Genomic DNA, 14376 nt, shown 5'->3' on the forward strand with positions numbered 1-14376 from the left:
GGAATTTCGGGGACATTTTCATTTTTTTTTAGCATTTCATAAGCAAAATTGCCCCCAACCTTACCTATTTTGTCCTTGTTGTAACAAACTGTAGTAGCAGAGAGGTCAGACGAGACAATGAAAACAAAAAGAAATGAAAGTATTACTCTCTTTTATCAGATGTACAGAAAATGATGAATGATCTGAAGAAGCAAGAGTATCTATTAGAGTCCAGACTTGGCTTTGTTTCTGACATGAAACAAACAGTAGAAGGGAAAGGTGATGTGGTAGAGATTAGAGAAGAATATGATGAACAAAAAGAAAAAAAATGGAAAGGTAGGTAATCTTGTAAATTCCAGGGGTGGTATTTTTAGGTCATTTTATCTTTGAAATATCTTATTTTATCTCTTAAAATGAAATTGGTATTCTGCAATGACTTTTTATCTCTCAAATAAAATTGGAAATTTTATCTGTGATGAATTTTATCTTGTGTATCTAAAGATGATACTCGACACGGAAGTGTCTACAGAGATATATCCATCTCTTATTTAACCACTGCAACGCGGATGATGTGCTTGCACCCATGTTACTTTGAAGAAAAATTAAAATAAACCTTAACATTTTTTATCTCCCGATGTTCATTTTAGCTCCAATTGTTCGAAGAAAAATTATGTAGTCATTGAGAGTAACATCTTAACATTATTCCTGCAGAATTAGGAATTATTTCATAATTTTATTTCTTGACTAATATTGTCTTTGAAATGATGGGATACTGACATAGAAAAAAAGATGAGAGTATTGTCATGTTTTAAACAGAAATTTCTGTAAAAACGCGCTGGCTTATAGTGCAAGTGCATATGAATTCAATAAATTGACGCAATCTTGCTCCTTTGCCACACCTTGCGGAAGTGGATTTCCATTGGTCGCATAGATGAGAGTGCTGTGAACAGTGTTTCTCAAAGAATTTTAGCTTTAAAAATAGTTGTCTTACAGAGATAAAATGAAGAAAAAATGGCTATTAGAATACCAATTCGGACAGATTTTGAGGGTATTTTATCTCACCGATTTTAACATAGATGAAGATAAGTAAAAGACATTTACATTTGCGATCAATACCCAGCAGGGGCTGCGGAACGGTTTTCAAAGTGGGGGGGGCTGACCATGCAAAAAATCACAATCATATGGTTATTTTTTGACGTTTTTGTACACAGTTTTGGAAAAAAGTGAGGGGCTGAAGCCCCCCAGCACCCCCCCCCCCCCGCTTCCGTGGCCCCTGCCCAGTACTATTCATTTATATGTATATAATATCATCCATCATACAGAATTGCAAAAGAGGTCATTGATAACGGTAATATTATTATCTGGATCACCGGAGAAAGGAAACTCTCAAGCTCAGTAGTTAGAAGTTACACAACATTGAAAATCCATGTTTTGCCCTGTTTATTTAATTAGCTATTTCAGTAATTTTACCTGAGTTATGCTTATGCGCAATGCCTTATCTTAATTGTGACCCTCTTGCTGTATTGCTCTTCATACATATTTTAATTTAAAATGGAATGAAATCATTGTTTACTAATTAGAAACTCTCATAAAAGAAACATTCCTTTTGTCTAAATATTTTTAAATGAACTGCATAAGAATTCCATACCAATGGCTCATACAATTATTTATCTGAGTCTAGTAAGGGCTAATTATGGTATGTCAAATGTCACCTTATATTGCATGTTCTCAAAACTCCAGTTAGTCTCAATAGTCTTAAAGCCTGTGTATAGCTTTGGTAAAGGGTCAATAATGTGATTGATAATCGAATATAATCTAATATGACAGTCTTACTGAAGCGTAGAGACCGTTAGATATTTTTCCAACTGCACTTCTCTGAGAAAATTTCAAATATTCAAATCTTGGATATATAGCGCCCTCTCTCGGCGATGCTTGTTTTAAATTTAAAAAATGGGCATTCAAGCACTTATCTTATAAATTTAGTGATTAGATATCCAAAAGTTACAGACAAAGAACATATCTTGAAAGTTTCAGCCCATTCCATGATTTGGAATAGGATTTAATTGAAAGACAAAAACACACAGATATTTTAATTTGATCGGGTGACCCGATCAAGTTAAATTTCCATGTAAAATCGCAAAATTTATCCTGTAAAACACATTTTCATTTCATATCCTCCACATCATAACTGTTATAGGGCATATCCATTCATATTAGCTAGCAATGAATTGGAATAGTGATAGGTGCATTTTGGTGGATTTACCAAAACTATCCACAAGCTTTAACTGGTTTTACCTTCATCAAATCCTATAATATCACCATAACTGATAAGCCATAACTAAGCTCACTCTTATGCTTTGCACAAATTAAATAGAATAATATTAGCTAGATAACCATTATTCCATGTATGGTTTATTAATTAATGCTAAGACGTTACAATCATTCACTCGTGTTAACACTTTCATCTAATTTGATTTCAATTTCTCGTCATAAGATTTCTTTAACTAAATTTCATGCTCAAGATCTGAGGTGAACCCACATTTATTCACCGAAATATGTTTTGTTTACATTTCCTCTGCCCTATACGTCTTTATTCTACGGCTAGCCTCTTTAACATAATTTGTCTGATTTACTTAAAGGGATGGTCCGGGCTGAAAATATTTATATCTACATGGAGTAGAATTCACTGAGCAAAATGCCAAAAATTTTATCAAAATCGGATAACAAATAATAAAGTTATTGAAGTTTAAAGTTCAGCAATATTTTGTGAAAACAGTCGTCATGTATATTCATTAGGTGGGCTGATGGTGTCACATCTCCACTTTCCGTTTTCTTATGTTATTACATAAAATCATATTTTTTTCATTATTTCATACTTGTGTAAATGATATGTATCCCTTATAATGAAATAAGTTGCAGCAATAAATATCTTATGCACTAAATCAGTTGTCAATCCAATTTTTCTAGTTCTTAGAGGAAAAAAATTGAATAAATCTAATTTTCATATAATAAAGTTGGGATGTGACAAGTGGGGATGTGACATCATCAGCTCACCTAATGCATATTCATGAGACAGAAACCCAGACCTTGTGATTCAAAGTCTGAGCCACATCTCTAACTACACAAACTATCATTTCTTCTGCAACACATACAGATACATTAAGTGTTAATTTTTTTTTTTCTTCTTGTTTTGCATTCCAACTGCTTCAGTTTGAGGTAATTAACTTTAATTTAGACATTATCTCTAAAGAGAAACATTCATATTTTCAAGTTTTCAGCAAGGTGTGACGACCTTGTCTGCTCGATTTAAAAGGTCCAATCAAAAGAGAAGAAAATCAATTGAAAATTATTTGAAGAGGTAATGTAATTTCTCATGTTATAATCATTCATAGTGGCCTTAAATACACCACGGCTGTTAGAAAGTCTCTGGTGAAGAAAGAGATAACAAAATATTTATTTACTGACCCCTTAAATTTGTGTTTAAAATGATACAAGCTTGTGTGTTTATGTTTCATCTTTAGAGGAAAGGAGGGCCAAGAAGAAAACATCTTCCATCTCAAAGAATTCTGCTTCCAAGCTGTCTTCTGAGACAGATGTAAATGAAAACCATGGCGATCAGGAAGGGAAGAAGGAACCCTCTGCAGAAGATCTTTTATGGGCCAGATTAGATGAGCTGGAAAGACAAGAAGAGGAGCTTGATGAGATGGTGTAAGTTTTAGGAATCTGAAGAGACCTGGGGCCGATTGCACGAAAGGGTCTTTGCAAGAACCGTCTTTCCTGTCGCCCATTCATTATGATGCGCCATGTGAAACGCATTTTAAGTAAATTACCTGCAAACATATTTTATTCATCCGTTAGAGTAAAGAAAATCTTTGTTTATAAAATGATGTGATATAACATGATATCGTATACAAATTGATTTAAATGCTAGTTAACAAAGCTTATTTGTTTATCATACATTTCAAAAATTTCCCGCATACAGCGCATCATAAAAGTTGGGCGACACGAAAGACGGTCCTTGGAAAGACCCTTTCGTGCAATCGGCCCCTGGATACTAATACCTGAAAAACAAAAGTTGAGGGTTCCATGGCATAGTCATATAATGGAAAACTATGGCTGTTAGAGGGCTCAACATTAAATTAAAATCAAGTACCGATATCTCATTGAAGTTAACACTAGTGAAGTTACTATATAAGTAATTTTTTTATGGAACAGGTCCCAGGTTTATTTTTTTTAAAGTATGATCATGGTTGCTCACAAAATATTTTTGTGTAGTCTTTGTATTCAATTACACTTTTTTTTAATTTAGAAAGATGAACCTTGGACATGAAATTTTGTCACAATTTCATAAGTAATGAATAAGGAGTCCAAATGTTAAAAAAAAAGAGAGGCAGAACCCCCAGCTATAAGTGTGAAAATGTAGGACATTACAATTTACTTTAGTCAACTCTGCTTCTTTATGCCAGGGATGTTCCATGTTAGCATGCAGATATATATTTTAGAGGGAAATTGTATAGTATTTATTGTAAGCTACAGATATTAAAGGAGAATGAAACCATTGGAACAAGATAGCTTGTGTGAAAACAGAAAAATCAAAGAAACAGATCAACAAAAGTTTGAGAAAAATCGGACAAATAATGAGAAAGTTATGAGCATTTGAATATTGCGATCACTATTGCTATGGAGATAGCAAATTGGCAATGCGACAAAGATGTGTGATGTCACTTGTGAACAACTCTCCCCATTACTTAAGTATATATTTCACTTGAATTGCCTCTTCTATCACATCTATCCATAGATCATGTGTTCTTTCTACATGAGGGCATGTAATACATATTTTTGTCTCACCTGCGAAGCAAAGTGAGACTATAGGCGCCGCTTTTCCGACGGCGGCGGCGACGGCGGCGGCGGCGTCAACATCAAATCTTAACCTGAGGTTAAGTTTTTGAAATGACATCATAACTTAGAAAGTATATGGACCTAGTTCATGAAACTTGGCCATAAGGTTAATCAAGTATTACTGAATATCCTATTAGAGATTCATGTCACATGAATAAGGTCAAAGGTCATTTAGGGTCAATGAACTTTGGCCAAATTGGGGATATCTGTTCAATTCCCATCATAACTTTGAAAGTTTATGGATCTGATTCATGAAACTTGGACACAATAGTAATCAAGCATCACTGAAAATTTTGTGCAAGTTTCAGGTCTCATGATTAAGGTCAAAGGTCATTTAGGGTCAATGAACTTTTGCCGAATCGGGGGTATCTTTTGAATTACCATCATAACTTTGAAAGTTTATTGGTCTAGTTCATTAAATTTGGACATTAGAGTAATCAAGTATCACTGAACATCCTGTGCGTTTCAGGTCACATGACCAAGGTCAAAGGTCAATGAACTTTGGCCGAATTGGGTGTATCTGTTGAATTACCATCATAACTTTGAAAGTTTATGGATCTGATTCATGAAACTTGTACATAAGAGTAATCAAGTATCACTGAACATCCTGTTCGAGTTTCAGGTCACATGATCAAGGTCAAAGGTCATGTAAGGTCAATGAACTTTGGCTATGTTGGGGTTTTTTGTTGAATAACCATCATATCTCTCTAAGTTTATTGGTCTAGTTCATAAAAAGTGGACATAAGAGTAACCATGTATCACTGAACATCTTGTGCGAGTTAGAGTAGTATTCAAAGTCAGCACTGCTGCTATATTGAACTGCGTGATGCAGGTGAGATGGCCAGAGGCATTCCTCTTGTTTAAGAATACATCATGGATAAAGAGTTTGTAGCATCATAAGAAAAAAGCAAAAAGAGACATTTTGAGGGTATTTTATAGTCCACCAAAGGGAAAGTTGTTCATCAGTGACATCACACATCCTTGTCGCATTGCCAATAGGAGGATCTCCATAGCATTAGTGATTGCAATATTCAAATGCTCATAACTTTCTCATTTTTTGTCCGATTTTTCTCAAGCTTTCTTTATTCTTATTCTTTGATTTTTCTGTTTCTACACAAGCCTATTTGTTCCAAAGGTTTCATTCCCCTTTAAATCATGTATGCTGATTGGTTTAAATAGCATCATGTGACCAAACATATTCTCATTATTTTGTGATGATGTTGAAAATGAAATGCCCATTGAAGAAAATTACTATTCTGTGATGTCAATAATGAAATAGTACACTATTCCATCATTGACGTTACAGATCACGCAATCTCTCGGGCGCGTTCCGCTGAGCGCGTAGCTTTAGGAAAAGAAGGTCAGTCCATGGGTTAGTCAGCACAGCACATTATCTATATGTTGGTTTGATTATAAAAAGATGAACTATGTGTACAAGAACTAGATTATCAAGATCTGTTCTCGGTTGTAATGGCAGAATTACTATTTTTCCCTTGGGGTGAATGCCAGTCCAACCTTGAACAAATAATTCTCGCTGTACTTTCTCAAAGAATGGTATATTTGATGCAGTATTTGGTACCCTGGGGTACCAAATAATAATCCGCCATTTTGTTGAATTATTTATTTTATTTTTTGCGCTGTACCCTGGGTTACCAAAAATGTGTACAAGTATATTTTAATGTTTTGTACAGATTTTTATTTTCTTTTTAGTGATCTTATGTAACAATTAATGCATGCAAATGATAACTTTATTCTATTTGCTTACTATTATTGGCATAAGATTGTATCAAAGAAAGGAAATAGGCGTTGTGATCATTGTCCCCATCATTGTCATTATTGTCGCACCGATCGTACGACCGTGATCACCATGACAACAATGTAACTGTACACTATTACAACACGAGATGGCGCTGCACAACGCCGTACCCCGGGGTACTACGGTACCCCGGTGTACGGCGTGGTGCATCATTTGTATATTATGTATTTTCTAGCTGTGATGTTTGGTGAATTGCTAGATTACCTTGCTATAATACCACTGTCTGCATGATTGTTCTCACAGAATGACTGATGAGGAAAAAGATGATGAAGAAGAAGATGAAGAAGAAGAAGATGAAGACAGTCTTTATCAATCCCAACAAGCAACCACTCATCATGATACTCACAAACATGTCCACTGGAAAGACCAAGAACCAAGCATGACCCTAGATCTTGGTCAAGAGAATGATGATGGAGATGATGACGAGGTGGAGGAGGAGGAGGATCAGAAATCAATGCCTGTTATACGTTTTTCACACACAAAGATTCCTAAGGAGGTAGGATGATGAACCTTTAATGATGCCCATTTTATTGGAAGCAAAGTAGTTGTTAGTGTTATTGACATGAATATTTTGAGAAGTCATTGTAGTACATCATTAGTATAGCTGCCAACTGTTATGACAAATGATAACCATTACAAATTGATATACTTTTTTATAAATTAACTGCATTTTTTTCAAATTTGTCCCGTATTTGATAAAAAACCTAAAACTGATAATATGTAGCCATCTTTGAAAAGGAATAAATAACAAGTGCATACTGCGTTAATAAATTTGATATTGGTCATGATTATTTGTTCCAAAAGAGGGAGGGGTGATTATTGTTTGGATATTTTAATTGTAAATTTACTAGTATTTATCATATTGTAACTTGCATCATTCACACTACTTATCTTTCAATGAAATGATTTTTTTTCACCCAACAATCATTTCAAAATTTGAAAATGAACAATTCTTTTATTTACCGAAACTTGTTGCAGAATTTGAATATTTCTAGACACACTACATACATTTAGTAGACTTTTCCCGTGTCTATTTCCTTTTAAAAGTTAGATGCGAGTTGGAAGGTATCTGATCACACAATTGTGTTTTCTGTTCTTTGTTGTTATCAGGACCATCTTTCAGAAGAAGAAGAGAAAGATGAATCCCCAAGATCACCAGCTGATATTTATGAGCTGTACCATGCAAGGAGCAAGGATGAAGATAAGAGAAAGACCAAATCTACATTAAAGCATTCAGATATCCATCAAGCAGTTTCTATTCCAGCCATGAAGCAAGAAGATCAAAAGAGACAACCTTTGCAAGCTCCAGTTTCTGTGAGTATCCTGAAATATCCTTCATTGTGATATAGATATAGGGATTTAGAGGCAACAATTTTCTGTCCAATAAGATGTGTTGCGGTCATCACAGAAAGCCAAAGTATCAAGTTTGAGATTATATGTTTATGCCAAAGGATTACTTCATCAGAAAAAAAACCTTGGACGTTTTTTCAAGAAATATAAGATAAATTATAAGTTATAAAAGATAAATCAATGTTTTTGCCCTGCGTACAATGTTATCATTGGTCAATTAAAAGAATGTGCATGCATCATTTTGTGCTTGATGCAAAAAGCAATAGCAAGCACACGTATCGAAAAAGAGTTAAACATTTATAAATAATCCTGTAAAATTATATATTTGTAATACCCTGGGATGGTATTCTGGAACACTGTCGTAACTTTTGTCATAAATTTTTGTCATTTCTCTCCGAGATGTTACACCGCTATGATTGTCACAAATCGGTATTCTGAACATTGTCTTTTCCCTGTCACATCTCTCTAAGTTCCTGCCCATCTTTTCGGAAGCAAACCAATCAAAATCATCGTTAGTTCATAGTGGGAGCCCTTCTAGCCAATAGGAAGGCCCCGAGGCAGTTAGGGCGTATCCCCAATACAGTTGCTGGCATCGCTGAACTACGCGTATATTGATGTGCTTAATTACAAAGAGAGACAGGGAGCTTTGAAGGATTTTAGAGGAGAAGTAGAATAAGAAGGAATTAATATGTAGGGCCTAACTAATTGTAGCATGAAAAAATAATTTTGAAAATTGTCATGTATGATGAGTGAAACTAGTACCACAATCTAATCTAAACAATATCATTATTTGCTTGACATTTAGTTGGCAGGGTATCGGGATATTTGGCACAGAAAGATATGACAAAATTTGTGACTGCTACCCCCTGTCATAACTTTTGTCTTATCTTGTGTTTGTATAAAAGGATTACGCACATTTAAAGCCGCGTATTTTTGGTGCGCGCTGAAAAGAAGAGACAAAATTTATGACAATTTTTGTGACAAAAGTTATGACATCCTCCAGAATACCGATTTTGTCATATCTCTGAGAAAAGATAAAATATGGAGAAAAGACGATGTTCAGAATACCGCCCCTGAAGATTTTTCCACGTTTAAACACTGATACATATCTCTTTAAATATCTCTTTAAACAAAAAATCTTTCAGCTTGAGTGAGCACCACTTTTGAAAAGTTTGTGAAAAATGATTTCTGCAGAACTTGGAAATAGTCATATGACAAAAAGTAAACGTTAATCATGAAGAACACATGGACTTTAGGTAGGAAAATTGATGTGAAGATTTGTTTCCTTGTCAAATACATTTCATAGAGTGCCATTGCGCCCCCCTCCCCATACACCGAGGCCATCGTGATGATATCTGCTTTCCACGGAGCTGTGATTCATTTCACATGAAATGGCTTCGGCTTGATTTTCATTTTGTTAATCATTGTCAAGATTGGGAAAAGTGTGGAGAAACAAGTAATGAATAAAATATGAAATGTAAACGCACTTTAGATGATAAAAACTTAGTGACAGAATGCTGGAGATGTCTGAAATAAACTTTTGCTTACATACAGTTATGTCCTCAGATCTAGCTTGCACAAAAAAGGTAAAGGTTATGCTTACCTAGGGTTAAAATATCAATTTGGGTGGCAAAATTGTCACATCTGTTTTATTGCATTTTTCTACAAATACAATAGAAGTGTATGAGAAATGCACAGCACGGTCAGTATGTTTTCGCCTCTTTTCATTGACATGATAATTGGCATTTCTGCGAGTGTTACAAAAATGGACAGTGCTCACTCAGGTGTAACATTCTGTCTAAATTTTTACTTTCATTCGATAGATCAGACCCAAATCCAAACATATATGACAATTTTTTCCGGATGTTGTATATTTTTCAATTCCCAGGATTTTTGAAAAGTGTAAATTTCATTAATACGCACTGTAGATATCTTGAATGAATTGTGTATCCTATCATAATGATCAATTAAAATAATAATGATGATAATAATAATGAACAATGTACATGTGTAATTTGTATATATATATAACTATTTTGAAATACATGTTTTCTTTAGAATGATAAAGTCAATGGTTAACTAGGGATAAAAATAATCATATTGCATATGTTATTGATTGCGAAATCAGGTGAGACGCTCGGTTCTTGTTTATTGAACCAGGCAGGTTAGGCCCAGGCTAAAAAGTTGACTGTTTACCTACCTAAATTTAGTTTTGCCTCTCTATTTCTTCTCATTGTAACAAATACCATTCCCCCCCCCCCCCTTTTATTATTAGGCCTTCACAGGGAGTATTGTTGAGCACAGCAACCCTTCCCAACCAGTCATGTTACAACCAACTACTCAAGGTCAAGGTTCAAAGAGAGTCTCAAAGTTCAAAGCAGCTAGACAGGGCAGGAGGTGACCCAGGGTTCAGCAAATACAATCCTCACTTTGGATGATATAACAGTGAGATGTGCAACCACTCTCTGCAACCAAGAGTGAATGAAGGATAGATCAGACTGTGAAGAGTCAATGTGATGTCTATATTGAAAGCAGCTGAGTATTGTGATATTTTCCTTTCATATTGACGAGGAAAATTACCTTTGCACAGGGATAGAAATAGTTTGTAAGTCCAATTTCAAAGAAAAAAAATGAAGTACAGTCGTATCGCTGAATAGATGTTTCTAGAAAGACGTTGCCCTAACTTATTAAGTGAATTAGTTCTGGCTTGTAGTAACGAGCCAGGGCCTCTTGACACCCGAACTTTGTTGTATATTCATGAAACACTAATGAATAAACATGTTCTCATGAATAGTTAATGATCAATCACCCAGCAAAGTGACCAATGAGATGTCATATATTAATGAATGGTATAGAACATCTAATAGAAAGCTCAAGCCAGGTATAATTTTTTAAACAATGCATTAATCACACAATGATATGTTTTGGCTTAACGATCGGAAATATGTGACTTGGCTTACTGTTAGCACTCTGTTAGTGTTAGGCCAAGGAGATTTAAGAAATAAAGAACCATCCAACACTTTCCCTTTATAGCCACTTTGATGCCACAATGATAAAATATGTGTTTCATTGCATATCTCTTGTAGCTTGTAGACAAAGATTCCTGCCTAACTACAGACTTACAGGCGAATTACAAAACATGCTTTTGTAATGATAATTACTTTACGCTGCGTCTGGTTGGATAATATGAGCAGACACATTGCTCACTGTGTGACAGGGGACAGCAAAAATTAATGTTGCAATATTTCTTAAAATATGATTTGAAATTATACTCGACTGGCTGCATTTGGCCTGCGGTTCTGACACATAGCATCAAAAATTGTTAAATTCCAACAAACTAATCATAATATTTTTATAGTGTGGAAGTGAGTGGGATTTTGTAAAATGTCGATTTAAAAGATGTCAAATCATTCGGTTTTATCATATTTTATAACTTATCATTCAATATTTCGCCCAATATCAGGACATAATACGCCTTTGATATATATTTCGTCATGTGTTCATTATCTTTGTGCTCAAATAAAAATTGAAATATCCCAGTTATGTTGTTTTCACCACAAATCATTCTTCAGTTTTCCCATGAAACTAGCGGCATCACAAGTCGCCGCCAAAGGCTTCATTGCACCTGTGTATTTCTTATGTACATCTTTAGAAATTGGAAGCTATATGCATATCATTGTCACTCCATTCTTGTTACCTCCATGGTTAGGCTTATATTTGTGTGTGGCTGGCAATGGTCTATACAATTTCTGCATCCTGCTATATCGGAAATAATTACGTAACAAGTGGAATGCCTCTGGCCGTCTCACCTGCATCACGCGGTTCAATATAGCAGCAGTGCTGACTTTGAATACTACTCTAACTCGCACAAGATGTTCAGTGATACATGGTTACTCTTATGTCCACTTTTTATGAACTAGACCAATAAACTTACAGAGATATGATGGTTATTCAACAAAAAACCCCAACATGGCCAAAGTTCATTGACCTTACATGACCTTTGACCTTGATCATGTGACCTGAAACTCGCACAGGATGTTCAGTGATACTTGATTACTCTTATGTACAAGTTTCATGAATCAGTTCCATAAACTTTCAAAGTTTTGATGGTAATTCAACTGATACACCCAATTCGGCCAAAGTTCATTGACCTTTGACCTTGGTCATGTGACCTGAAACGCGCACAGGATGTTCAGTGATATTTGATTACTCATATGTCCAAGTTTAATGAACTAAACTAATAAACTTTCAAAGTTATGATGGTAATTCAACAGATACCCCCGATTCGGCCAAAGTTCATTGACCCTAAATGACCTTAATCATTAGGCCTGAAACTTGCACAAAATATTCAGTGATGCTTGATTACTATTATGTCCAAGTTTCATGAATCAGATCCATAAACTTTCAAAGTTATGATGGGAATTCAACAGATATCCCCAATTTGGCCAAAGTTCATTGACCCTAAATGACCTTTGACCTTGGTTATGTGACGTGAAACTCATGCAGGATGTTCAGTGATACTTGATTAACCTTATGTCCAAGTTTCATGAACTAGGTCCATATATTTTCTAAGTTATGATGACATTTCAAAAACTTAACCTCAGGTTAAGATTTCAATGTTGATTCCTCCAACATGGTCTAAGTTCATTGACCCTAAATGACCTTTGACCTTGGTCATGTGACATGAAACTTTAATAGGATGTTTCTTCTTCTTCTTCTTCTGTGTAGTCTGCTTCCTTCAATCCTGAAGATTCTTGCAGAACTTGGTGAGGTGTGTGTCACAAGGATAAAGTGCATGTGCCAAATATATACATGGTGCAAGTAAAAACAGGTATTGATCTAGCTGTTGTTGCCTTTCGTCAGTTGCAGACGAAAGGCTTCGGTTGATGGTGCTGTCACAACATTTACTGGGAGAGTGTTCCACATCTTGATGGTTCTGGGGAAGAAGGAGCATTGATGTTGTTGAGTCCTTGATTGAGGCATCAGATATCCTTGAGTGTGAACAGCTCTTGTTGATCTGGTACATTTGGTGATGTATGCATCAGAGTTGAATGGGACAAGCTCGTTGTGGATCTTGTAGAACATCACAAGGCGAGAGATTTCCCGTCGTTGTTGAAGGGATGTCCATCCTAGCTCCTGCAGCATCGATGACACACTTGATGTGTTGTGATATCGATTCAGTGTGAATCTAGCTGCTCTGCGTTGGATCATTTCAAGCTTGTAGATGTTCTTGGAGGTTGATGGATCCCAGACAGTAGATGCATATTCCACCAAAGGTCTGACGAGTGATTGGTATGCTGTAGCTTTCAACTTGGGAGAGTTTACTCGCAGGTTTCTTCGTAGGAAGGCAAGGGTGTTGTTAGCCTTTTGACAAACATTGCTGATGTGACTGTTCCACTTCAGGTCTGATGTGATAGTGACACCAAGATATTTTGTTGCTTCTACAGGAGTAAGGATAGCATCTTTGAGTTTATACTGGTGTACAATCCTGTTTCGCTTCCTGGTGACTGTGATGACTTCACACTTATTGGTGTTCAATTCCATCATCCACTTACTGGTCCACTCACATAGTCTGTTGAGGTCTTGTTGTAACTGGTCAGCATCAGCATCTGACTGAACTGTGAGGTAGATGATAGCATCATCAGCAAACAGTCGAACTCTTGACTTGAGTTGATCAGGCAGGTCATTGATGTAGTAGAGAAAGAGACAGGGGCCGAGGACAGAGCCCTGTGGCACGCCTGAAGTTACGTCGACTTGAGATGAACTACGACCATCCAGGAGCACCTGCTGTTTCCTGTTATGAAGAAAGTTAGCAATCCAGCGGTTGTTATGTCCTCTAACTCCATAGAACTCAAGTTTCCGGAGAAGGCGCTGGTGACCGACCTTGTCAAAAGCCTTGCTAAAGTCCAGCACTAAGATGTCTGTCTGCTTTCCACCTTGCAGGTTGTTGGTCAGATCGCTTACCAGTCCTAACAATTGTAGCTCACATGACCTGTGTTGTCTAAAGCCATGCTGAAGAGGGTACAAAATATCCTGGTGGTTTCCATGCTTCATGATGTTACTTGCAAGGATATGCTCCATCAACTTACATGCGATGCAAGTTAGTGAGATGGGTCTGTAGTTGCTTGGTTCCGCTCTATCTCCCTTCTTGTAGACAGGCACTACGTTGGCATTTCTCCAGTCCTCTGGTATCTCCCCGGTGCTATAGGACTTCCTGAAGATATCCCTCAGGGACGGTGCGATAACACCTGATAGCTCCTTGAGTACTCGAGGAGTGATGCCATCAGGACCGGGTGCTTTCCTTGGCTTCAGGTTGTCAAGCAGTTTCTTGA

At 36.2% G+C, this 14376-nt stretch overlaps 1 protein-coding gene across 2 annotated transcripts in view; it reads left to right on the plus strand.

The window, feature by feature from the left end:
- The window catches only part of LOC121408077 (unconventional prefoldin RPB5 interactor-like), a 31794-nt gene extending 20441 nt beyond the window's left edge, over nt 1–11353 (plus strand). For both annotated transcript variants that reach the window (XM_041599408.1, XM_041599409.1), the window contains exons 4-8: nt 160–315; nt 3501–3687; nt 6938–7190; nt 7805–8008; nt 10320–11353. In XM_041599408.1, coding sequence (XP_041455342.1) covers nt 160–315; nt 3501–3687; nt 6938–7190; nt 7805–8008; nt 10320–10445 — 926 coding nt within the window. In that variant the 3' untranslated portion in view covers nt 10446–11353. The remainder of the gene's footprint in view (nt 1–159; nt 316–3500; nt 3688–6937; nt 7191–7804; nt 8009–10319) is intronic.
- The last annotated feature ends 3023 nt before the right edge of the window (nt 11354–14376 follow it).

The sequence above is a fragment of the Lytechinus variegatus genome, chromosome 2, assembly GCF_018143015.1.
Source record: "Lytechinus variegatus isolate NC3 chromosome 2, Lvar_3.0, whole genome shotgun sequence".
Classification (NCBI taxonomy): Eukaryota; Metazoa; Echinodermata; class Echinoidea; order Temnopleuroida; family Toxopneustidae; genus Lytechinus; species Lytechinus variegatus.